Source organism: Amborella trichopoda, chromosome 12 (assembly GCF_054954075.1).
Source record: "Amborella trichopoda isolate Santa Cruz 75 chromosome 12, AtrichopodaSantaCruz75HAP2 v2.0, whole genome shotgun sequence".
NCBI classification, from domain to species: Eukaryota; Viridiplantae; Streptophyta; class Magnoliopsida; order Amborellales; family Amborellaceae; genus Amborella; species Amborella trichopoda.
In genome coordinates, this window is record NC_142347.1 from 47,057,958 (window position 1) to 47,084,286 (window position 26,329).

Genomic DNA, 26,329 nt, shown 5'->3' on the forward strand with positions numbered 1-26,329 from the left:
TAACTGTTGAAGAACTCGAACATACTTCTTTCTTAAATAAACATCTAATAAGTAATTGGTGAATCCCAATGTTTTAAATCACAAAAATCTTACAAGTAGCTTTTCCACCAAGGGGAGTAAGTGTGCGGTTTACTCTGGTAGGAATATATTTTCCCTATTTATTTAATATGTTTATTTGGAGGGTAAGCTCTCTCTATGTGAACCCACCCACGTATATAGTATAGTGACCCCTAGTCTCGACCATCAAATCTAAGTAGATGGCTGAGATGGCTTGAGTCACAATGTCACAAGCTAGCTCTTAATCGTAAGATCTTGATTAGACGGCTTATAATTTTTATTTTATTTTATTCTATATATAATTTTGAAGCAAAATTTGGGACATGTATATATCTGACAGGGGTGCACATGATAAAAAAAAATGGTGATGAAAAATTATCAGAATACCCCTGAAAATTGTAAGGTGTTTTTAATCATTTATTTTTATATCAAATATTTGTATTTATTTTTTCTAGGTTCACCCTAATTTTATAATGGGACACCTAAAATTTCATCCAAAAATGTTTTGTAAAAAAAAAAATGAAACATAAAATAGTGTTTAACGTGACATTATGGTATGAACAATTTTAGCCATTCGATTCAGATTGAACGGCTAAAAAGTGGAGTCACATGTAACTTATATGTCCTTGGGGTTACGTAGATGCTAAGAAGTGGAGTCACATGTAACTTATATGTTGTGGGGGTCACATAACAGCAATTCCCTTATTTGGATGGCTGGTGTAAGCGAAAAGAAGTTGAGTGACTTTCACTCCATAAATCGATGATCATTTTGGTAACTTTTTCATGGTAGTCCTAACGTTTTGTTGATTGTTTGTGGACTAAACTATGGAAATCATGTAATTTAGGTGTTGTCGATCGATCTAGTGTCTGTCCTATTTATCACCACTTAAAAACTTTAATTAAGAAATGTGTGTTATTATTGTGCACATTGGACACACAATGGGCTATCTTTTTGAAACCAAAAATGATGATCCTTTTTTTATTTTTTTCATATGCAGTAACAGTTTGGACAGGAAATTCAGTGTTTTGAAATTTTAATCTATGGGCAAAGTCAATTATCAACGGAATCGAGCTGCCTTTGATGATCCTGATCTAGATCACTAGTTCTCCACGATTATTTTACGTTGAAAAGTAAATCAGAGAAACTGGGCAAGTCCAAGAGGTCTTCAGATCCAGGCATTGACAAATTCCCATCCGCCTTGAATCAACTATTGGATTTGGATGACACAATAGATGGAAGGGAAAAGTTTATAGAATGTTGCATCCTTATACTATAAAAGTAAGATGCATCTAAAAAATCCCATAAAAAAGAGTGTTCTAAAGGTGAAAAACATTCCAATTGATCATCTCGACCTTCAAATGTATAGATGAAGAAATAAACAAAAAGAACTTCAAGTCCTAAAAATATTACATCATGTAACAAGTTATCTAGACCATCTATTATCAATATTTTCAAGTGTTTATAGATCTACTCGATCTATATTATTTTTATATTTTACAATTCCATAATTAGGGTCGAACATAAATTTTCAAGTACATATTCTTGCAAAATTTATTGGTGCGCCTTACTTGTGCAATACACCGTGGGCACCTTATACAAAATCTCACCTCCTTGGCTTCACCCAGACAACTAATACGACTCTTATCGGTAAGGAGTCTCTTTTTATTAGATTCACTAAAAATAGTTGGTTTCTCTATCAAACATTGTTTGATGGGCAGAGGGTCCTTTGGAACTAAAAGTATGACTAAATTATTTCGAACGAGTTTGATTTCACCATCAAGATCACACTATGTAGGTTATTGCCAATATGTGTTTTTGTTGCATCTTTGGATGTCACACTTTGCCATTATTTAGATGTAGATACATGCCTAATGAGATCATGGCAAACTATGATGATTATGGTTTGTTTGGATGCCATCACCCCAATACATGGTCCAATGTTGTGGGCATGGTCCAATGTTGTGGGCATGCACTGAGAGCCATATTGAGTTCTCATTGCAAATTACATTTCTACCCACATTTCCCCCCACATATTTAGATGTTACCGTTTTGTAAGTGAAAAGGTAAGTATGTAAAAGGTGTCCGTACTTCTAAATTTTGTCAGAAGATGTAGTTTTCGTGTTGTAAATCTTATTATGGCTTGAAAATCTAAGTCAACTTTAATTATGAAATTTAAAATTAAAAAAAAGCCGCAAATCGAGCAAATCTATAAATATTTGAAAAACCTTGTAAATAGATAGTCGAGATAAGTTATTACAATATGCACTATTTTTAAGACTTTAAATTCTTTCTTTTTCTTTTTAAAAGTTTATACATTTCGAGGTCAAGATGATTAATTGGAAGGTCTTCCAACTTCAGAAAACTATTTTTTATAGGATATTTGAGATGCACCTTATTTCTATACTATAAAATTACGACATTATATAAAAAAAAATTCCTTTAAAAAAAGCTTTTAAGCCGCTATGTAAATACAAATTTCTAGACAGAGCCATGCGGCAGCCAAACATAGTGTTATTATGCACAATTAGGCTGCAACATTTGTTTTCACAAAGTAAATGGATTACCATCTATGTGGAAATACTATCTTAAGTTAGACGTTGGGTAGCTCTTGCGGGTATGGGAAAGTAACCTGTGTGTGACTCTCTTTATATCTTTATTCACATTAGATTAGAAGTCAGACCCAACTAAACCTCTCAAATTTGTTTTTGGCAATGTGTCCTTGATGTTTTTGCTTTAAAAAATTTGCATGCCTATCAGTTCAAGCATGAACTTAAAAAAAAAAAAAATTAAAAGAAATATATTGAATTTTAAAGTAGAATTTTGAATTTTCTAGTAGTTCATCTTAAATCTTAAAGATTGTTAGATCTGTATTAGTGTTGGAACTTAAAATTTGTGGATCAATAAAATTTAATTTGTAATGATTTAGGATTTGTTTGGAGTCATAAGTCCTCAAAGACAGGTGAATTGAGAGTCCAAGCCATCAAATACTATTTATTTTCTCACCAATACTTTTTTTTATTATGTTTTTTAATTTAACGGGAACAAGTAATCAACATATGAAATCTAAACTTGAAACATGGATTTTCAATTTTTTTTCAAATTTATACCATTAAAAATCAATACCAAGGACTTATTGTTTCTACGATGTTACTGTATAAAATAAAATTTATCAAAATACTCGTAAGAGATTAACTATTTTGAAATTCAAATTCAAGATCATGTATTTTTCAGTAGATATTTGCAATTAAAATAAAAGGCATAGTTAAGGTATTAAATTGATCATTTCTCACGAGTAATTTGATAAATTTCCCTATATAAAATGAAGAGAAAATATCTCCATATCCCTCTGGTTATATATTTTATTTTTTTAATAAATCCAATGTTTCAAAAAATATATTCCAACCCCTAACCATTTTAAACTTAAACAAATGTGAAAAAAACGTACTCATTCTAAACCCAATCCTCGCTCTCTCTTCATTTATACCTCAAACTTCTCTATTGATTTACTCTCTCTTTCATCCAATGTTTATCGGAACACCTCCCTCTTTTCATATTTATCTAAACACTTATTTTTTCTCATGTTTATCCAAACACTTCTCTCTCTCCGTGTTTATCTAATTACTTATCTCTCTCATCTCGATAAATTCTCACCGCCCAACACTTTTATTTATCTCTATATATTTCCTGTGTATTTGGGAGGAGAGAGAGTAAGGGGAGAAAGAAAAAATATGGAAAAAGAGAATAGGAGGAGAGAGAGGGAGGATTAGAGATAGGAAATATAGAAAAAGATAAAAATTGGAGGAGAGAGAAAAGAAAAAAATTTGAGAAGATGACTTTTAAAAAATGTTTGTGTTTTTAAATTTATTTGGCCTAAAAAAATCATGTTTAAAATAATTTAAGATATCTTTTAAAACCTTAGATATATCGTGAAATGAAACCTAAAAGTATGAAGTATCGAGATATTTAACTTAAAATAAACATGATCCAAAATCAAAAGCCAAAGGAGGGTGGATAATCAATTGAAACCGAAAATATTCAACATTTCGGCCATTAGGAGGCTACGAAATTTCGAAACTTTTCGGTTTTCGGTGTCCGTCTTTTCCAACGGTGATTAGTAAGCGCGCCAAGAACCGCGCCTGCCCTTCTCTGTGGCCCCACTCGTCCGTACACTCACTCGACATTGAAAGAGGATCTGCTGTTCGAAACCATAATTTTAAATTTAGTACCCAGAAAGGGCGTGGAAAAACTAGAAATCGGTAATGTTTATTTTTGGGTTGGAAATATAAAAAATTTCAAAATTGAGTAATTTGCACTATTCGATCTGTTTTTAGCTTTGTTACATGTATATTTTTTGAATTTACGAAGTTAATTTTCCCGGTTTTTCTCTATAAATACACAGTAAACATGTTGAGAGGTTTCAATTTCCCAGCGCTTTGAGCTCTCTTTTTCTCGTAAACTCTTTCTCATAAACTCATGAGCTTTTGCAGATCCAGGCAATTTCATTCAAAAGAAAAGAACTTATTCTCTCTAAAACCCTAAATTTGATCGCCATTTTCTTTCCCCATGGCTGCAATGGACCCAGAGCTCAGTATTGGGGTATGTGTTTACTCATTTATAGTAAAGCTTCTCTTGGTTTCCATTTTAATGGTGATTTGACCTATTTTATGTCTTTATCTCTGATGAATGCAGGTTTCTAATCACTCTGGGTTTGGGATAGGGTAATTTTCATGGCTTCTCATGTTTGTGAAAATGCATTTGCAGATCTTCAAGGGAGTCTTGTTTTTCTCACTTATTTTTTTTATTTCTATTCTTTAGGGAGTTCGCATTTGCCGATGCTAACAATTTGGAGCATTGCACGAAGTATCTGAACCAGACTCTGGTCACCTTTGGTTTTCCTGCTTCTCTTGATTTGTTTGCTAATGATCCGGTTGGCTTCTTATCCCTTTGTTCAGTTAACTTGAAACTGAGTATCACTGGTTAGGGTTTTTTAACACATTTCTTAGCTCAGTTGGAAATACAATGCCTGCGGTTTAGGGCTTCATAGCATGTTTCTGCATTTTATATCAGTAAAAGCTCTACCTCGGTCAAAAGTGCAATGTCCAATTTTTGGGGTCTCTGATGATGTTTCAAAAGTCAGGAAGTTCCGTAAAAACTGTATTCCAGGCCCCTCAGTTTGTTCCAATTCCATGTTACGAATGGTTCCAGCATTAAACCCTATTCTGTTCCCATTGAAATTTTGATACAATGTAAGAAGATTTGGTGGTAATCTCTGAGTCTTAGTATTAGTTTTATTTTTTTATCTTATTTCAGTTTTATGGTGTGTCTGGTGGTATAAGTTTATTTAGTCGAATTTATGAAGTATGATTAATTTACTTTATGGGATCCTTGTATTCTCTCAACTGTGTTTTCATTTAATTTATCATTTTATAGGTTTCCATTGCACGCACCTGTAACTGCATATATGCGTTGCTCCAGCAGCGGAAGCGAGACATTGATTTTCGTGAGTCATCCAATGAACAGAGGCAACGGTGAGATGGATGAGTTGTAAAATTTTTTTGGTTTTCACTGGAAAATTTTAATTATAGTTGAACATCCATCCCATATTGATTTATGAGTGTTGCTAAGAAGAATATTTGTGTTCATCCATTGCCAATTTGTTGTAACTCATGTTATGGGTATTACCACCTATTTTGTGTTCTTTTTCAAGCATTGTATCCAATGACGATGATGCAATATGTGAACCTCGTCTCGAAGAATAGCTTATATGACTGAAATAACTTGATTGCAAAGCATTTGTGTTCAAGGACAAAGTCCAGAACTCCAGATGGTTCAGTATAATGGAGGTATGGGCAGACTGAAGCATAATTTGGACAACAATTTGTTCTAAAGAAACACAGTGGATAGTTTTGTTGGCTTCCTGTTAAGTTTTTGAAATACATAGATGCTTTGTTATGTCAGCGTATGCTTGAATATTGAACTGATTTTTACCAACTTGTATTTATCATGCGGATAATACCGTTGCGTGTATTTGATTCTTGGACATAAATTATGAGTCATATTACTTTCTTTGTTATTTTGTTAATGTAGATTATTATTATTATTATTATTTCTTTTGTTAATGACGTTGTTGTTGTTTTGGTCAATTCTACCACTGTTTTGAATGTTAACTTGCGGCCTTTTGTAAATGGAATTGTAGAAATCATGTTGTTGCACCTGCCAACTTGAACACCTCTGCCTATTGCCCATTCTCTGTTAATGTAAATTCTGTCGTTTTAAATCCTAGTTTTAGTGTTAAGCATGGGAGTTCATCACTCCACTAGTTAGATAAAGAAAAAGAACATAAAATGGTGGGTCATATTAGAAGGAAAATTTTATATGTGCACATTACGTCTGCCCTGTACACTCACATACACACATAATTTTAGTATCGATTTTTGGAGGTCAGTTTTGTTTAGGATCGATACGGTCGAAAATATTTGCGCTGGATTTGAGAGGATATCTATTTTGACAGGATCTCTTTTGATAGGTTTTGCTGTATCTGGTCATATCCCTTATTGTTGTGATGGTTCTTGGTACTTTGGATTATGGACTCTTCCTTGCGTTAGTTGATGAACTTGTGTCTACAATGGGCGACAGCTTCCTATTAGAACATTTGTCGCTAAGGGAATTGTTAATGGGCTTTATCTTATCTTATCATGGCAAGTTTATTCTAAATCTATTGGTTTGTTAAGACAAAAGACTATTTTTTCGATCTATAGATTGCTGTCTGATATATCAAGATTGGAGGCTAAGGCTGAAAGACTCGAGGCACAGTTGGCATCAAAGGATCGAGAGTTAGCTTCTTTAACTCGCCAGGTTCTTTTAATTCTAAAACTTCAGGCTTGTAATTTATTTGAAAATTAGAAAATAGTGTTGGGATTTTTTTATTCTCCTCTTACTTTTACTCTCTAGAAAGTTAATGTGGTTGGAATGGTTGATCTTTGTCTTGTGTTGTTTTGATTATTTGACTAGTTCCTTGTCCCTTAAAATTAGTGATCCTAAGCTAAAGTGGTCCTCTCTAGACCCTGTCTCTCTTAGGTCTCCTACCGCAGGCCCTCTCTTGTTATAGGGTCCTCATCTTATTGAATGCCATGTGTCTTGCCCCCATCTCTGGCTTAATATGTAGAATAGATATGTGAATCTCTACTCTTATTTTGTTATTCTACATCATGTGCCATTTCATGCATATCCTATCACCTCAGTTCTATGATTTGAACCATTTTGGAAATGAATTGTTTATCAAACTCGTGTTTTTTTTTCACATAGTAGTAGAGTACATACCAGATGTAGAATGTCCTTTCAACTGTAAACAAATTCTTAAGCTTCCTTGTCTAAGCATCTTCCAGGAGCATTTGCTTGTTTCTTACCACAAGTTTTACATGAGCAGGAGGCTAAAGCTGCTGCATCATTCAAGGCTCAAATTGACAAGCTGCAGCAAGAGCGGGATGAATTTCAAAGGATGGTTATTGGCAATCAGGTGCTGATTTTCTATTCTGTGGTCATCTACTGGTGTAGCAATTTCCTTTTGCCAATGCGTGTTGCTATGTCCTAGCTCATGATGGTCTTATCCATCTCTATTTTGATTTGTTTGTTTCGTTGCACACAGCAAGTTCGGACTCAACAAGTACATGAAATGAAGAAAAAGGAGAAAGAGTATATCAAATTGCAGGTGTGATTGTTATTCTTTGATCATCCTGGGCCATTAATGGCTGTTAACATTCTCAAAAGAAAGCATGAGCAAGGAGAATAAAGCTATATATTATGATGCCTATGATTGGCATTAGAAAGTATGACATGTGTTTCCCCCCTTTTGCAGGAAAGACTAAACCAAGTTTTGATGGAAAAAAAGAAAGAATCCAGATCAGGCATGGAGATCATGAATCTACTTCAGGTACTATCATTAACAACATTTTTGTTCAACTTATCTGTAGCAGGAGGTGAGCACATTATCTGACTGCATACCTCTGTATATGTGAACAGAAAGAGGGCCGTCAGCGCGGGACATGGAACGGGAAGAAGGCTGATGGTGATTTTTATAAAATGATTGTAAGAAGGATGATAAGTAAGATGTTGCTTCATCATCAAATCCACCAACTAGTAGTTAATGCTTTTGTGTGGCTGATAGGTAGATGCATATGAGGTTAAGAAGCAGGAGCTGATGGCTGAGAATGCTGATCTGCGAGCATTGTTACGTTCAATGCAGGTTTGTTTTACAGATTTGAAATTGAAGGTATACAATATCATTGTGTTTTGGATCTTTCTGGTAGTCCCAAAAAAATTATTTCCTGTAGGCAGTTTAGGCAGGTTATACAACCGCATGAAGTTGAAAGTTCATTGTATAAGTCAGTGTTTAAAACTTCGGTGATCCAATCCTGAATTGCCTGATTTCGGATTAGGAATCACCCTTACTGTTCTGGATCCCGTAATATATCGGGATCTAGCCGTGTCCCCCTCTGAACCGACCGGTCCAGTCCGGTCCGTACTGGTTCTCTGATTAGAACTGGCCGGCTCTATCTGGTTCTGACCTGTTCTTGCATAAAAGCAATTTAATTAATTTTTTATTTTTAAGTACACAAATAAAAATATATTTGAAAATGATGGGTGGTGATGCACTTAATATATTTCTCAAAATCTTGCAAACAAACCCGTAGTAATGGGCCCAAACAACTCTCAAACAAGCACGCATAGCCAAAGAGCATGTGCTAAAGTACATGCTTGAGAGTTGGAGCATGCGGCTTTTATACAAGCTATCCCTCCTTTACCTCTTTGATGTGGGATAATAAGTCCGACTTTTCTCTTTACAAGTTGTGGTCTCTAATACAAACTTTCACAATGCAAGGACGCCAATGTGGAAAGTGATTTGTTGATGTTGGTTCCCTCTTTGAGGCGTTCACCTTCAGCACCTGAAATCTTTTGTCTGTAGTCAAAACATTATTTGATTCCTCATCAAGTCTAGTACAGAATTTTGGTTAGGAGTTTCATCCACCAATACAATACTGTCCAAATAAAATATTACCTCGCCAAGCGAGTCAAGCTAACAGCAGCCCTTCCTAATTCTCTCTCTCTCCCCCCTCCCGGCCTGGGTGTCTCTCTCTATACTAACAAGCTCTCTCTCACTCTCTCTCTACTAACAACCGCTCTCTCTTTACAAAGTTTGTTCTATTAATAATTCCACTAAAATTTTATCTCTCTCTCTACTAAGTAGTACAAACAAATAATTTCACTAAAATTCTCTCTCTCTACTAGTAAGTTCTTCTATTAAATTTGTTTCATTTAGCTTCTTTCAAAAATCAAAACTCCTAAGTTAATACAATAATAAAATAAATAAATTGAGTTAGAGAGAATCATTTTATTGTCATGTTGCATTTTAAATATTATTTTAATTATAAAATAAATTCAATAAGTGACAAACACTCAACATGTGATAGGTTCTCAGTATTTACATATTTTTGACACAATAATGAAAATTCATAATGCAATTGCCACTATTTCTTTTGGAAACCAAAAAAACTAGATTTTTGAGAAATTATAGTGTTTTTTTGAATTTTTTTTAGGCCGAAGCCAGGTGTTTCTCCTATCTGGATCGCCAATTCATCAATCTGACACGGTTTTCGGGCTGGCTGATCCCGGTCACCAATCCTTTTTTTTTTTAAACCTTGGTATAAGTCTTTCAGCATGATATGTATTAACCGATCAACAATTTCCAATGTGGAATACATATATTAAATTTTTGATAATGAGATTTTTATTTCATCATTTTATAATTTTATCTCTTTCCTTATTATTACTGCTTTTATGTGCACTTATGCATTACTGATTGCATTATTTTTGTTTCTTTCTCTGCCTGTGTAACCAGTAACTCTATTTTAAAAAAACTTAAACTCTACTATATATACCTGGCACCACCTCCCCTGCTGCTACATCTTAGGATGGTAATGCATGTGGATTTGTGCATGATGTGGTTTGGATACATCAACACACGTCACGATCAACAACATGGAAACACTTTGTCCCAACATGGCTCCTTAACAAAGTTAAAAGAAATTCTATTGCAGGCATGTCATGTCCATACATATTTGTATGCTCCTGAGGTGTTGGTTCATCTATATATGCGTGCTTGCCTGTCTGCATATAAAATGAATTAATTGCTCTATCAAGAATATCATTTAATTATAAATTAGATAAGGGTGTCCAATGCATGGATACGCAACCTATGTGCGTCCAAGATTATGTAAATGCATGTCTGAATCATGAACATATGTATGGATTGTGGACAATGTCTTGGTTGCTGACATGCAGGCCTTGCATGTCTTATGCAACAATTTTCAAGACAGTCATGGTGAGACATCCCCTAAAATGTTAGCATAGCTGTGGATCGGAATCATAATTGATTCTAGTTAAATTGGAAAGGTTGGCTGATTTCTATTGCATTACAAAGAAATGGTGTGCTCATAGCAGTCTTTTGATGTGATGAGCTAAGGAAGCCCATAAACTGAAAAGAGTTTTTTGGTGTTGTGTCCTCCATTGATTTTTGATTTAGTGAAATTATAAAAGGTACTGGATATGTTTTTCCCTTTTTAATGGTCAATTTTTTGTGGTGATGTGAACAAAGTTTGTACGACTTGGTGTTGAGAATTTGTACAATTGCAATTGGAACTAGAAGTTATCAGAATATTGAAAATGCATGCAACACTCCATGTGTCATATGCTAAAGACTTGGATGATGGGGAGAAACGCCACAACATAAAATCTCTGATATGTTGCGAGTTAGATGGGGGAATCGTGAGGTGTTGGATTTGGTCAAACCCTCAGCTTTGAGGTTGTTATGAACATTGTTTGCTTTGCTCCAGGTGTGTGTAAGGCTACCTCTAGTCCACACGTTAGTCTGACGATTTGGTTGAATATTTGTTCAAGTCCCCAAGGAATTAGGGATGATTCTTTGCCCACTCCATAATGTTTTTGGGGTCCCAGCTCCTGTCAAACACTTGGAAGCCTTTCAACGGAGCTTTTCTTTTGGTGAGGGTGGCATGGTCTTTACCTGGTTGCCCAGAGTATGCGAGGATGATGGATCTATTGTTAATTCTGAAAATCCCTCTGATGCCAGCTGGTCCCTGATTGCCTCTAGAGTGACCATCAAAGTTTAATTAATGATGACACATTGCCATGTTCAGGTGGTTGTTTCAGGGACAATCATGGGATTTTTCTTGGCCACAATCTGATAATGTTTTTTCATTGTGAAGTCAAGTATGATGACAAATAGGATTGAAACTCTGTGGCTGAGAATCTATGAGATTTTGGTGGCTTTGATTGATCAAGATAGAATGAGTTGAGTATGTAGCCTGAAACATCCTTTAGTTCCTTTCGCACTTGGTGGTATATTACTATTTATATCCTGACTGGGTAGCCGCTCATATACAGTAATCTTCCTGACTTCGTCTCTTGCCCGTGCTCGTTCTTTTGGCTCAGAGCTCTTTTTTTGGCTTATGTTTCCCACCTCGTTGTTTTCCATACATACTTGTCGCTACTTTCCCCCTTTTTACTTTTTTTGTTTTGATAGCTAAGTTCACACCTAGGTAACCTAACCTAGTACTATAGAATCTTTTGAGAAACTCTATAGACCTTTCTCCTAAGGTAACCGAGACTTTGGAGACGCCTATTAGTTGACAAAGTCAACCTATCAGTTACCTTGTGCTTTTTGGTTGTTTTCTTTTCTCTTCTAGTTTTTTTCTTGATTATGCATCTTACTTCCGGTGGTTTTGTATTCAGTTTGAGTTAAATCATTATTGCTTCTTTTTACATTAGCAAAGGTCTGGACATCTCCTCAAAGTGAGTTTTTTTTCCTATGCATTGAACGTGGTTTTTCTGCTTCAGGGGGACATGAGGGATTTTTTAAATATGCCAAACGGACTGCCGAAACAAAATTCAGCTGTTAATGGAAGAGTTGATTCTGATCCCCCACCAACTCCTTTAGGAGGACGTACGGTATAGCCTTGTTCCTTTAACACTAGATATCAGTGAACAATCTGTTTACCTTATTATTGGTCAAGAAACAAACCTTCTACCGTATTGGTGTATGCCTCTGTGAAGCTGTATTTGATCTGGAAGATTTTGTAAATGATGCAATTCTCGCAGGATGTCTTCGATCTTCCTTTCCATATGGCCAGAGATCAAATTGAGGAGAGCCTACGGAATAAAATGGCATCCATAAAGGTGCAGAATATAAATTGGATCCATGACAAAATTTTGAGACTGGATTTTTGTTTTGGAAAGAAATTCTAGTATAAATAATTTTTATGTTTCATGATTTTGACTTTGTGTTCTCTTGCAAGAAAGGAGCGAATGGTACAACTTCAGGAAGCACAAAAAGGGGCAGAAGTCACTTCTGAAGCTAGTGAGCGGGAGCTTGAGCTTGAAGCCCAACTAGTTGAAGCTCGGAGTATCATTCAAGAGCAGGTTTTGTGGTTCCTTCTTGTAAATATGTAAATGAAGCTTTGCATTTTAAACGTCCTCTAGGAAGCGTCTCACTTTCAAGTTCAATAGTTTGAACCAGTGGTTTAAAAAAAGGACCGGTGCCCCGGATCGGACACCCCAAAAACCCATCCGGATCGGTGAATTGGCGTTTCGGATTAGGAATCGGCCGAATTGGTTGGATTTGGCCTTTAAATGTTTTTTCAAAAATCATTATAAATGTTTTTTTTAGGAATCCAATAAGAAATGGGGGTACTACATTAATAACTTTTATTTCTTTGCATCAACAAGCGAATATTGAGATGCATGACATTTATTAAAACCTAACTAAATACAATATTATACATTGAAATTAGAATTATTGGTTTGTATTTATTATTTTATCATCATTTTACTATACAAATAAGAATAAATTTGAAATTTATCTTATAATATCATCTAATTTAAAAATCTAATCTACATCTATCATAAAAAATAATACATTGCATTATTTATACTGTAAATAAATTAAGAAATAAAATATAAGATTTGATTATCATTATAATTAGTATAAGTATTAATTACAATATTATAATAAATGTGATTAAAAAAACAAAGGTATGACCCTCACAAATAAATTTAATGTATAATAATTAGTGTTGATAGAAATATAGAATTTAGTAACATAAATTTGCAATCATATTTTAATAAAATTGGGAATATAAATAAAGAAATTCATATTTGCAATGTGGGGATAATTGATAAAGCAGCTTGAAATAAATTCTAAAGTGGTATGAGCTAGTGTTATTTTTTTCTCTTAAAATATCCCATAGACTAATATTTTTTTTTAATGTTCAATAAACCCGTATTAGTATTATTTTTGTTCTTTTTATCCTATGAGCTAGTACTAATTTTTTAAATCTCATTTAGCTAATAGCCTAATAGTATTAGTCTTTTTTTTTTTGGATAAGTAAATTTAAATTTTTTTGATGTAGGATAGGGGTGGTGGGCCCCATCAACCAATAATTATTTTTAATAAATTTTCTCCTTTTTTTCTCTCTTAAGTTTTTTTTCAAAAAATTACTATAAATCTCTAAAAATAGTGTTTTTTTAGTTTCTAAAAGAAATTAGGAGCGATGCATTACGTACTTTCATTATTTTCAATATTTTGTAAAAATAGGTGCATACTGAGATGTTTTCCTGTCTGGATGTTTGTATAATTGTTAATTGTAAGATAGTATTATAATATTATATCAAAACAATTTAAAAATATTAGAAAACACTTCCATATTATAAAATTAAAAAAATTAGTTTCCCACATAAATTAGTGTCACATCAAAGTATCAAACATTTATTATTCATTTTATTCATCCAAAATTATTACAACCTTACTAACTATAATAATATATATTGAAATTGAAGTTGTTGGTTTATAACTTTATATTTTATAATTATTTTACTATACAAATAAAGATATAAAATGTCTTTTAATATTATCTAATTTAACAAATCTTATTTACAATTATAAGAAAAAATAATATATTACAAAATTTATAGTAGAAATAAATTAATAAATAAAATACAAGATTTGGTTATTAATTAATTAAAGAAATTCATATTTGCAATGTGGGATTATTGATAAAGCAACTTGAAATAAATTCTAAAGTGGTATGAGTTAGTGTTATTTTTTTCTCCTAAAATATCTTCTAAACTAATATTTTTTTTAATATTCAATAAACTGGTATTAGTATTATTTTTAACTTTTTTAATATTCTGTGAGCTATTACTACTTTTTTAATCCCAATTAACTGATTAATTAATTATTAATCATGTAATGAAATAATTCCATGCGATGATATCCTAATACAGTTTTATGTTTTTTTTGGGTAAGTAAATTTAATTTTTTTTTGTGAAATATAGGTGTGGTGGGCACCCAATTTTTATTTTTAATAATGTTTTTCCTTTTTTTCACCGTATAATTTAATTGCCACCATCGGGCATACACGCTTTTTTACGCTCCCATCCCCACCTAATGGGACACCCAGGTAAGTCATCTCTCACTCAAATTTGTTTACTATTGGGTATGAAGTTTTTTAGAATGCAAAAGTGTATTAGAGAATTGTCCCATATCGAAGGGATGTGGGAAGAAAAGGTCGTATAAAAGAATCGAATCAATCCAGAACATTAAGTATTGGTGTTGCAGGGCCATGTGTAAGTGGGCATCATCCACGCTGACATAAGCAGTTGAGGGTTTAATTCATGGGCCAGGTGGGGCATGCAATTCAATTTTTTAATAGAAAAACATTACATTGAGGGTTTAATTCATGGGCCAGGTGGGGCATGCAATTCAAATTTTTAATAGAAAAACATTAGTGAAGAGTTAGATCCAACGTTACTGACAAGTCAGATCCGACGATCCATGACATCACTTGGTGACTCATGACATCATCAATGGACTGTAGGTAGAGAATCGTCCGAATCCCCTTTTCTAAACGGGACGGGCTGGGCGATACCCGATTCGGATCACCCGATTACGGATCGGGTTACCGATTTTTAAAACACTGGTTTGAACCATGGCACACTCGCCGAACAAAACTTCTCTAATTTTATAAATGATCTTATTGATTTTATTCATGTTCCGTATGGATTAGGTATCCAAGTGATATCTCCATTTTTTCACTCGGAAATGGATGCATTTGGCTAATATGTTAGACAACCATAAATGCACAATAGACTCACACATCTGAGCAATTTCCCCATGCAAATCTCAAAAACTTATTTGACTGCAGGCTTCTATAATGTCCAAACATCTTTCAAAGTCTGAAAATCCGAGGTATCTCTAAGCACCACCTTCTTTCTTTCTTTTTTCGTTTGTTGTTATCTGTATTTGACAAGTATGCCATGACATGGACAATCGACTTTCTAGGAGATTGGCCAATCTTCCTTGTTCAACATCCCTATGGATTATGGGTATAGCAAAAATATTCTCTCTAGGGGCCTTCGTATATGATCCCCGTCTGTTTCATTTAGAAGTCAGTTGCTTTTTCTCACATTTACGGAATTGTTTTCTTAGGAGACTGATGGGTCATCTAGATGTGGACCGGGAAGCGATTCTTTCGACTCCAGTTGAGGTATCTAATGAATATCTTCTCACCTTGTTTTATTGTATTTATTTTTCTTAATTGCAATTATGTGTGGTGGCATTATTGTAGGGTTCTTGTAGTCTGTCTCTATTGTTAATTGGCACAAAAAGCACTTGAGCTGAGTCAAATGTATCTGTTTTTGAGATCAATTATAAAGTTGTCCATGGTATTCTGTACTAAATGTAGCCATGTAATAACTGCATTTGCTAGATCAAACTATCAACACTACAGTATAATTGTGGTGGTGATGGATCTCTAGTTTGATATGTAGAAAGTAGTTCATTGCTGCCTGTAACTTATTGCTTTGTCATCGTACAGCCATTCTGAAATGGTACTAAACTATATACATATTTCTTAGTGTGCATTTTAATACACTAAAGATGGTGCAACTCTGATGCCCTCCTTTGTCTATTGCTTCAAAAGTATTATGGCACTTTATTGCACGCCTAAAATATATGTTACTCTTTTACGGAATTGTTGTCTGTTCCAATGTATAGAGATGGATCTTATGTGTTGATCTTAGGTTGGATATATAAAAAATTTTCTGTTCTCTAAGTTGTTCGAAGTTCCTGTTTTGTGGCTCAACCAGTCCATCTGGTAACATCTGTGCTTCCAATGAAGCATTGTTTCTTGCTTGATTAGATTTCTTGCTTGATTGGAAGCTTTGTATTTTTTTTGGTTATGGGCGTGACCCAATGAATTGGATCAGTTTCAACCTCTAGTTATCAAAAATCGTGGTCTTGTGTTCTTAAATTGGCTGCCAGTTCTGTTAGATGGAACCTGTCTGGTCCAGCTAGAACTATGAAAATGATAGGTTAATGCTGGAACTGTATCTCGGTGCCTAATATCCTTGTTATGCTTAAAGGGAATGAAGGTTGATATGGTTCTTGGAGTGATGGTGCTTGATGAAGTGATGAACTCAAAAGTCAAAACCCATTATTCAGTTGTCAAAACTTTGATGGCAGCACACCAGGGACTCTATCCCTCAGTGATAGGAAGGTTCTACAGAGACTTTAAAGATCCCAAAGAAAAATGTTGAATGTGTCTCTCTGTTTTCCCTGCATCAGCATCCCTTTCTGTTGGATTTGTGCTGTTCTTAAACCTGCTTGGTGGACTTTCGCTTTGTATTGATGAATGTTGTTTATATAAAAAAGAATATTTTTATACCCGTCTTTGTCTCTCATAAGTTTAGTTTATACCCCACAACTGTTTGGTTTCATTCATATATCTGTTTTGCAGGATAGGTCTGCATCTCATGGAAGAAAGAAGCAGGGGGATTTGGATCGGACTTCTTTGAGAAAGTTGTCAATGGAGATAGATAAAGACCACTTCGAGGTAAAAAGGGTCAGTTTAGGCCTGAGGTTTGTCACATAAATTACCTAACTCTGTTCACACAAGTTTGATATGACCATTCCCTTTATGAGACTTTATATATAAGAACTGTGTAATCGACGTCATATATTTGGTTTTCTAAAATTTGCTGCAGGGGCGTTAGGATCCCTGGGGAACAGTTGTAAAGCTACGCATTGGAGCTGTGTGTACAGCGATGGTCCGAAGGTATTTCTACTGTGACTTTTAGTGCTGTCTACTTTTTTTCTTTTGAAGTGCCCTTTTTTGTATTTGGTTGTTCTTCTTTTTTTATTCTATTATTTAATTCTGAATATCTGTCTGTTCTCATTTCTGCATGAAGTTTTAAAGTTTTGAGAAACAATTTCTTGGTCTTATGGATGTGCTTTTGATGTTTTATTTTAAATTTCTGCCAGAATTCTTATTATTACCCACAATAAAATAAGAGACCTGTTAATTTTTTTTCCTGGAAAGCCTCGCATTAAAATGAGAAGAGAAAAAATACATCCTGTTGTCCATGTGATATATCAACAAAGGAGAATTTATGCATATGTAAAGGTTTCATGAAAATGGGAGATTGTCCCCCCTTCAGCAAGCTTCTTTACCACTCTGTCTCTAGTTGGGAATGATTAGGACTTGACCAGTACCTTTGCAGCTCCCATGCTCACTCTTGTTACTATTTCTATATATGAGATTAGTTGCTTGAGTATGACCTGGTCATTATTCTCATGTTTGCTTGATCCCACATGGTGGGTTAGAGCTGTTCCATTGACTGGGAAGGCTATGACTCCTTGAGAAACTCTAAGTGATCACTGCTCCTCTGATCAGCATGGGAAAGCAGGCACTTTGCAGGCCCACAATATTGAACCGGTGGGAGAAATTGACTTGGACACCTTTGCCCATTTCCGCAATTCATATTTGATACTCTTATGCCCTTAGTTTATAATATAGCATCGAAAAGTGTCTCATGGAAGACCATAGAAGACTATTGAATATTGTCAAGGAGTTGTATAATAGTGACATTGTGGAATGCTTTCTTTCTATTTGATCACCTTGTATGCCACTGATAACGTACTTCTCAAAGGTAATTTCATATTTACAAAAAAAGGAAAAAATTACATAAAACAAAATATAGAAAAATTGGGTAATGATCTGGTTTTTGTGGAGCCACAAAGAACCTGCAGGCTGTTTTATCCATTGAGAGACGAGGCTTCAGTTAATAGTAGCATGAAATAAAATATTCATGTGCAATTCCATAGCCATGAAAATTTTGCAATTCCCAACTGAACTAAATGACTGAAATTTGCTTACAAGATTTAGGCATGTTGGCTTGGAGACTCAGCTCCCTTTCCTCACATTTGTGCACGCTTTATCTTTCTTGTCATGCTAGGTTTAGTTAATTCCAGGTTAAGTTCAGTAACTGATCGTCTCTTTGTTCTTATATGCCAAGTTCAATTAGCCTGAAATGTTTGCTTGGTTGCATTGATACTTAAGGCCATTCCTCGTGTTTCTATATACATGTCTTCATACATCTTTATGAGTACCGGGTCTCTAATTTCTTTCTCATCTTTCTTCTCTGATATTCTTGATCTTAACAGTTATTTTTCCTGCGTTTCAAATCTCGACATCCGGGATAATTCTTGATGATGTGTCACGTTTTCCCCCAATGTGTTAGCTAGAGCCACATGATCCTGGTTATGAAGCTGGAAGCCGCAACTTCCTGCATATTTCATGTATGTATACTAACTACAACTACTAAATGTTAGGACAGAAGGTTATGTAGCTGAATACACTCTTGCTATTAATATTAAGCTGCTTTTTCTTTCATACATGGCCGTGTAGCGAAGGAAAATCAGGACAATACATGCTAATGTTGGGAAATATCTTTCTTCCCAGTGTGCATTTCAGATTTTATAGATGCAACTAGAATTTGGATCAAAGCCAACATTTTCTTTTGATTGAAATCTTGTCACTCCAATCTCAAGCATGAAGAAAAGATTTGCAGACAAAACTAAATAAAAAAGAACACATGCATTGGCATGAAGCTTTTATTGGACTATGTACATTAAACATGTGCATGAGAAGCACTCTAATATCTAAATTCCCAACATTTTCTGAACCCGGGTTTCTCTAAAACTGCTTACTGCTTCTTAATCAGACACTCCAAATAAAACTACCCCTATATCCCATTTTACGCACCATACCTGTCTCTAGACTCTCCCTATCAAAACATCCTCCATGCTTTTCACAAAACCACTGATTGCCCCTTCTGACAGGTGGTTTTGTTGCTGCAACATAAACGTTTCTAATTTCAAATCCGCTTGCTTTATTGCCATAAACCTTTACGAACCCAACCATGGGCCCTCCAACCACTTTGTACCTATCAAGTGGGTCCCACAACTGAATCACCACCACTAGATTGATTCTACATGGATCCCGTATTTGCTGATCATTGTCCATTTCAAGATCAGAGCCCACCTTTTGTCCCATTTCGACCCCTAGACCCTCCAAAACAGCTGTTTCCATCTCGGAAACAGCCATTGCGAAAACCTGTCTATCTCTTTGACTCCGGTTATCTCTTCAATAGGCATTGTCTTGAGGAGAAAACCACCGATTTCAGATAAAATTTGGAAATTGGTCAAGTTGGTTTTGGCATGCATAATTGGTGGTTCTGAGACCTGCACCTCTCAGATTTGTTAGCCCAAGTGGTGGGGGCCGCCTTGCTAGTGAGTTTGTCAGGTCTTTCTCGGCCTCTAACCACTTGTCAAGGTTTTGGAGTTCAATTTCAAGCTGCTCTATCCTTTTCAGGTAGGCTAGCATTGCTGTGTTTTTGTACCTAATATGGGAACCTGGTTTTGGGGTTTGGTGGTCTCTTGTCGAGTGGTTTCGAGAGGGCAATAACCGGTCCTTTGAGGGTGATGAGTGGGTCCTTAAAGGGTGGTTTTGATGGGGTGGTATATTATTTCTCGAAGTCAAACAAGCTTTTAGAGAGTGGTTTTGATGGGACAATAAGTGGGTATTTGAAGGTGACAAGTGGGTTTTCAGAGAGTGGTATCGAGGGGGGAAGAGTTTGGTTTTAGAGGGTGATGAGCGGGTCTTGCGAGGGTGGATTTGAGGGGGTGTAGAATGGCTTTTGGAGGGAGATGAATGGATTTTGGAGGTAGGTTTGGGTTGAAAGGATCCCAGGAAGCACTTGAAAGTGGAGCAATGGGTGGAGACTGATGGAGGTTGGTGGTGGTGGTGCCTTTTCATGGACATTATTTTCTGCTAACAGAGAGAGACGTTGGGCTTTAACTTCAGACGTGTTAAATAAACATGGCGCCCGATATATACTGCTGGATTATGTGTTAGTGTGCATTAGGAGATCTTTTTTGGATAAGTTAGTTCGATTTGGGGATCTTTTTGGAATTTTAGTTCCCAACGGGTGACAACTGGTGATTTTAAAATGGAAACTCTTTACAATTCAGATCGTCCTTATTTGACCCAAAAAAAACAGGAATGAATATTGAAAATTTAATAAAAAATGGGTCAAAGAGGTGGGTATTTTGTTAGTTGGTTTGGCCGCCATCTCTCCAGCGCATAATGGAACCTTTTATTGGCTAATTTAGTTAAGGCTAATTGCTATCCTGCTCTGAACAATAATTATTAAGATTGGATTGGACTGCTGGTCTTTATTAAGATTGGACCGGACCGGATTGGACTGCTGGTCTGTTGAGTTGAATTACGAACATGTGCAATGGCGAGTATAACTTTAAAGCAAAAAACTGAGAATCAATATTTGACCAATTTTGGTCAATCCAACTATCAATTTTGATCGGTTAGACTATCCAAAGTTGGGTTTTTATTTTCTATTTCTTGTTTTAAAGCTATCATTTATGTGTATAATTTTTTTAGTTTTCAAAATTAGGTCGTCCATCTGTTTGAACGGGTTTTTACTAGACTGGACCCTTTGCTAGTTTGGAGTCGTACGAATGCTGTTCTGAACTCTCTTTCTCGGGGACCTTGTTCTCCGGAAACTTTTTCCCAAGGAAGAATCAATGCGTAATGAAAGGAACACCAATATTACACGCCTTGAAAAGTTTTACTCAAGCATCCGAGTGAAGCGTCCACGTCCAACTTAGAACGCACCACTGAAAATCACTTGTCACTAGATAGAGACCGACGTTTGACCGAGCACTAAATCCCTTGCGTAACAATGTATAAAGATCCTTAATTGTAATTGCAAGTCAAGGTGTATCTCCCATGGCATTGCTGCACCTACAATGTCCACCATGTATACTGTATACTATTTGTCTTGCGTTAAGATATACTCTCTCTCTCTCTCTATATATATATATATATATATATATATATATATATATATATATATATATATATATATATATATATGGGAAAGATGCTGTGTGTTCAGTTGCGTACGGCTACACTAAACGTTTACGATAACGTATATTCGATAGTGTTTGTGTTTTAATTTTTTTTCTACAAATTTAAATCACTTGAAATTTTAGGTATGTGTTTTTCAAAATTAAGCGAATTTATGAAAAATATCAAAAGACAAGTTTATATGAAATAAATTGATTAAAATACCCTCAAAAATTTTGGGAGGTATTTTTGTCATTTTTTTTTGGGAAATATTTTTTTTATATTTTTATTAGGTGTGTATTGATAAGAAGAACTCATGTTTAAAATTTCAAGTGATTTGGATTTGTAGAAAAAAAAGTAAAATTCAAACACTATCGGACATTTGTGAGCGTCAGATCGGCTACAGAATGACCCAAATTCAATCTGGACCATTCGCGTATGGGTATACCGTGACTGTTTATATATATATATATATATATATATATATATATATATATAAAGGGATATTTCAAACTTCACTATATATATATATATATATATATATATATATATAGAGGGATATTTCAAACTTCATAATCCTTTAAATTACAAAGGTTTAAGACAGAGAGAGTTGTGAAGGGTGGATTTAATTATTTGGTTGTTTATTTTTTTTAAAAAAGTTATTCGTGGGATTTGTAAAGGGTATTTTTATTATCTCCATAAGGGGTAAAATTGAAATTTTAATTAAAGAATCAAGGTATTCTACAAATAAAGTTTCATGACATTAATTTTCAGAATGCCATTGTATTTTTGTAAAAATTTTAAATTTGTCTTTGTTTAATGGTAAAGTTATATATTTAAATAATTCTTTAATAAAAAAATAATGATTGTTTTGAGGGGTGATTATCTCTAAACAGATTTATATATATATATATATATATATATATATATATATATATATATATATATATATATATATATATATATATATATAGATTAGTGATTATGACCAGCTTGGTAGGCTTTAGCTCACTTTGTGTGTGAGAAAGGACCCCTAGTTTGCATAGTCCATACTTGAATGTTATAGGAAAAATTTCGAGGGCAATGTGATAGGTACCGAGTTAGGTTCAATCATGTTGTAATTTGGCGTTAACCAATCCACGGTATTTATTTGTTGGGAAATGACCTTGTGAGAACCTCCCACATCCATTTGTACATGATCCATTTGTTGGGAAATGACCTTGTGAGAACCTCCCACATCCATTTGTACATGATCCAAAAGGATCACCATTAAATTTGTCATAGATCTTTGGAAAAGTCAAGTGCCACATCAATGTGATAACTTTTATATATATCTATATCAAATTTAATGGTGATTCTTTGAGGACTTACACATAAGTGTGGGAGGGTTTCATAAGATCATTACTCATATTTGTTTACTTAATTATCTATTTTTCTTCTAAACATTTTGACATAAAATTTAGGGTATTTTATCTTTTCACATGGGCATGTCCAACTAAAGTAAGAAAAAATATTTTTGATAAGGAAATGACCAAAACACCCTATAACGTATCTAGTCATTTTATTTTATTTATTTTATTTAGTTTTTGTTGGGCTTTCCCTTGCAAGGTGTTTATGACCAGGGCTGGCCTTGACCTCAATAGGTTTGGCCCAGGCCCAATATGCATTGGGCCAAAATTGGTCCTAGCACTATTAGGTTGAGGTCAGTCCAAGCTAGGCTAGATAAAATAAAAAAGATAATAGAGAAAAAGATGAAGAAAAAGAGGGCTGAACCACACCAGCCTTGTTGTGACCTAGGCCCAAGCTTGGGTCTGGACAGGCCTTGGGCTACATTTTGTAGTCCAGGCCCTAGATTTTTGGGACCAGGCTGACTAGGCTGGGTTGTGCCACTAGATCCATTGCTACCCCTATCATGATCCAAATTTATTTTCAAGTTGATTTGTAGAGAAATTTAAAATTAAAACTGTGTTAGAGGTGACATTGTCATCCGAGCTATCCAACTATCCCTTTAAATCCAGCTGATAATAACAGGGACATATATTTTCTACCTCGGTGCATTGTGGTTTCAATTCATATTTTCCATTATAAAATATGCCTTGACTTCATTATGTGCAAGATGAATTAGTTTTTCAGAAGAGTAACGCTGGTGACTAGCCCTAAGATGCAGCAACTTTTTGGTTTTCTTTGGTCTACGTTAAACGAGTAGCAACGTTGTTTTTAATAATGACCGACCATTATGCTTCCAAGCAATGATATCCCTTAATTATTCGGAGCAACGGCCGTCGTGCCTGAAAATCGCCATCGCTTCTCATTTCTGTCTCCCCTCTGTTCTCTGTTCCCCAATAAAACATGACAAACCCTCTTTCTCGTCACATGTAGTAGCCTTCCTACAAACGTAAGGGGAGAGAGAGAGCGTTATTTAGAGAGGGAACCTACAAAAGGAGAGAGAGAGGAGCACTACTTGAAAAGAGCACATTCTTTAGAGGGAGGAGGGGAGCATTTTTTTTGGGGGAGCGAGAGCGTAAGACAGAGATGAAGCATTCTTTAGAGAGGGAAAGAGATAATTATTGAGAGAGAAGATCATTCCTTAGAGAGTGAAACAAGCTTTCAAGCGGGAGAAACCAGTTTTAAAATCCGCCGTCCAATGCAACACAAACCGGATCTTGTCCCCTAAAAAAACCCGTCCCTCACCCTCTCATCTTCCCTTGAAATACCCTGCAAACTCTCTTCTCATCAACAAATCCAACTCCATTCACTCAAATCTAGAGAGAGAAACTAACTTCATTTCAAGTAAACCCGCCCTTGAATCTGGAGAGAGAAACATGGAGAGCAAGGCTCCAGTTTCCAACCCAAGAGAGAGGCACGGCCCTCGAAGCGTGGTCCCAATTGAGCCAGACACCATTCTCTCTTCTCAATTCCCAGAATCCCTCATAGAGAGAGAAGACCCTTTCTTCTCTTCTAAAGTCTTGAAAAGAGAGCCATCAAAGGCCTTCTCTTCTCGAGTCTACTACCGAGCCCCTGGAACGGTTCCCTTCAATTGGGAAACTCATCCCGGGAAACCCAAAATCTCGCTGGAAAATGACATCGCATGGCCGGAAGATGACATCCTCCCACCACTTAGCCCACCTCCTAAGCTTCAAAGCCTAGAGCTTCGCACGTGCCAGTCCCACCAGCACGTGAAAAAGTCGAGATTGGGGATTTTCAGATTGGGGAAGAGGAGAGTTTGTGATCCTGTTAAGGAGGCATGTGTTGTAAAGGAATTCGAGTCATGGGGATCGTCGAGTCAGTCGGGAAGCTCCGAGTCTTCCCTATTTGGGAGCGAGCCGCATGAAATAGGGCACGTGGGGGGCTTGGAGGAGACTTGTGTAGTGAGAAGCTGTGTTCGTTTGAACTTATCAAGTATTTTTAGCAAGGTGGTTAGAAGGTCGAAGTGAATAGATGGCTGAGATTGAGTCTAATAGTATGTGTATGCATCATAAGGGTTGGTTATGTACTTTAATTTTTAAAGTAAAAGTTCGAGGAGTTTATATTTTATTGGCAAAAGAATTCATAACAAGGACTTAGGTTGTGGTTCTCTCATTAAGGTTGGGGAATTGGAATTTCTTGCACAAAACATATGTTTGTTTGGAGTGTTAAAATCTCACATAGGGCACTGGGAATATTTGTATATAGCATTAAACATAGTATGAATGTTACTATAAATCTGTAAAGGATAAGAGTGCTATTTTTTTTTTTTCATGTTGCCCTGTGAATGTAGAAAAGAGTGCTCCACGAGCTGTCAGAGAAATCGATAGACAAATTCACAGCCCTATAGAAATCCTACATCCTATAGAAATCCTACATGATTAGGGTTAAGATTGGGTAAGAAGATAGAATGTATTAGGACGTTTCTCAGAATTTTTCTCTAGGGTTCATAACTACAATGTGCTATAAACAAGAGGATGTTACTCTAGAAATCAATTTTCCATTTACCATTCCTCTATGAGAAAAAACTTATGGTTTTAGTTGACTGTCATGACTTCAAAATATATGAAACAGAATTATTTTATGAGCTATTTCCATTTATATTTTAACTTTAGTTGTGGGTTTCTGGTAAAATACTTCAGAAATTCTTTGATGCAATGTAAGTTCATATACTTCTTTTTTAATGGGCTCCAAATTCATTTAATTAGTGTAGACAAAAAATTAAAATGCAATAAAACATGTGACCTTCTAGAAATCAACACTATGCGTGGATGATTGATTTGAAACCAAACCAGCCGTTCGATTGTATATAATTCATTCATCTGTTGGATTGTAATTCATTCAAATGGGGGGCCTTTTTGGCCTTTTGAAGGATAAAAGTAAATGAGAATGAAGAGAAGAGGTACGTAGGGCCAATCATGCTTTCATTGAGATTCGAACTCAAGACCTCCCGCTTACTAAACGGGTGCTCTAACCAACTGAGCTATGAAAGCTTGTTATTCTTATATTGGGCTCGCTATCCCAAAACCATGTAAAACCCTCGAAGCCAAAACACTATTTTCTCCTTTGGGAGCATAAGATTATGAATTTCAGAGTATCCTTAGCTTCATAATGTGTTTTAAAATCCAAGTGACTGTATCATCGTAGGTTCGAGCAGACCCATCCTGATCGTTGATCAAGGGCTTAATGATCGTTTGTAGTGGACATTGGTCTAAAAAAGTTTGAATAATATTTTTAATTTGAAAAATAGGAAATAGAAAAAATAAAAAATTAAATTTAGTGAAATTGTGCGATGCAGTCATTCCAGATCACCTGATTCCTAGACATACTCACTTGGTTCTCTGATAGAATTGGATGAGTATGTCAAAATTAGATTGATTCTCTGTTCCAACTAGAAACGAGGTTCATCCACACCTATTTCCAAGCCGAATTGCTGATTCTCGACCTGTCATTTCGAATAACGACCTCA

At 35.2% G+C, this 26,329-nt stretch overlaps 1 protein-coding gene and 1 non-coding gene across 14 annotated transcripts; one reads left to right on the forward strand and one right to left on the reverse strand.

The window, feature by feature from the left end:
* Positions 1–4,183: 4,183 nt before the first annotated feature.
* On the forward strand, positions 4,184–18,861 carry LOC18435538 (Afadin/alpha-actinin-binding protein). Of its 13 annotated transcripts, none has more exons than XM_088852953.1 (19): positions 4,184–4,314; positions 4,546–4,654; positions 4,748–4,776; positions 4,874–4,985; positions 5,489–5,586; positions 6,817–6,913; positions 7,485–7,574; positions 7,704–7,766; positions 7,914–7,988; positions 8,078–8,143; positions 8,223–8,327; positions 11,969–12,079; positions 12,230–12,307; positions 12,427–12,550; positions 15,334–15,377; positions 15,618–15,675; positions 16,927–17,048; positions 17,174–17,244; positions 18,633–18,861. In XM_088852953.1, exons 2-14 carry the CDS (start codon positions 4,622–4,624, stop codon positions 12,481–12,483), a joined length of 1,014 nt encoding a protein of 337 aa, XP_088709079.1. In that variant the 5' UTR covers positions 4,184–4,314; positions 4,546–4,621; the 3' UTR covers positions 12,484–12,550; positions 15,334–15,377; positions 15,618–15,675; positions 16,927–17,048; positions 17,174–17,244; positions 18,633–18,861. The 13 variants fall into 13 exon arrangements, with proteins under 13 accessions (XP_088709079.1, XP_088709070.1, XP_088709080.1 ...); XM_088852944.1 differs by having other exon boundaries at positions 12,431–12,550; XM_088852954.1 differs by having other exon boundaries at positions 8,223–8,300; positions 16,927–17,022.
* A 6,918-nt stretch (positions 18,862–25,779) lies between these two features.
* TRNAT-AGU (transfer RNA threonine (anticodon AGU)) lies at positions 25,780–25,853 on the reverse strand. The gene has a single exon. It is a non-coding gene; the product is annotated as a tRNA-Thr (tRNA).
* Between the last annotated feature and the right edge of the window lie 476 nt (positions 25,854–26,329).

Coding starts and splice junctions, on each gene's coding strand:
- LOC18435538 (XM_088852944.1), top strand. CDS start 4,622: ATGGCTGCAATGGACCCAGAGCTCAGTATTGGG. Junction 5,587..6,816: donor TCCAATGAACAGAGGCAACG/GTGAGATGGATG, acceptor TTCGATCTATAG/ATTGCTGTCTGATATATCAA. Junction 12,551..15,333: donor GGAGTATCATTCAAGAGCAG/GTTTTGTGGTTC, acceptor ATTTGACTGCAG/GCTTCTATAATGTCCAAACA.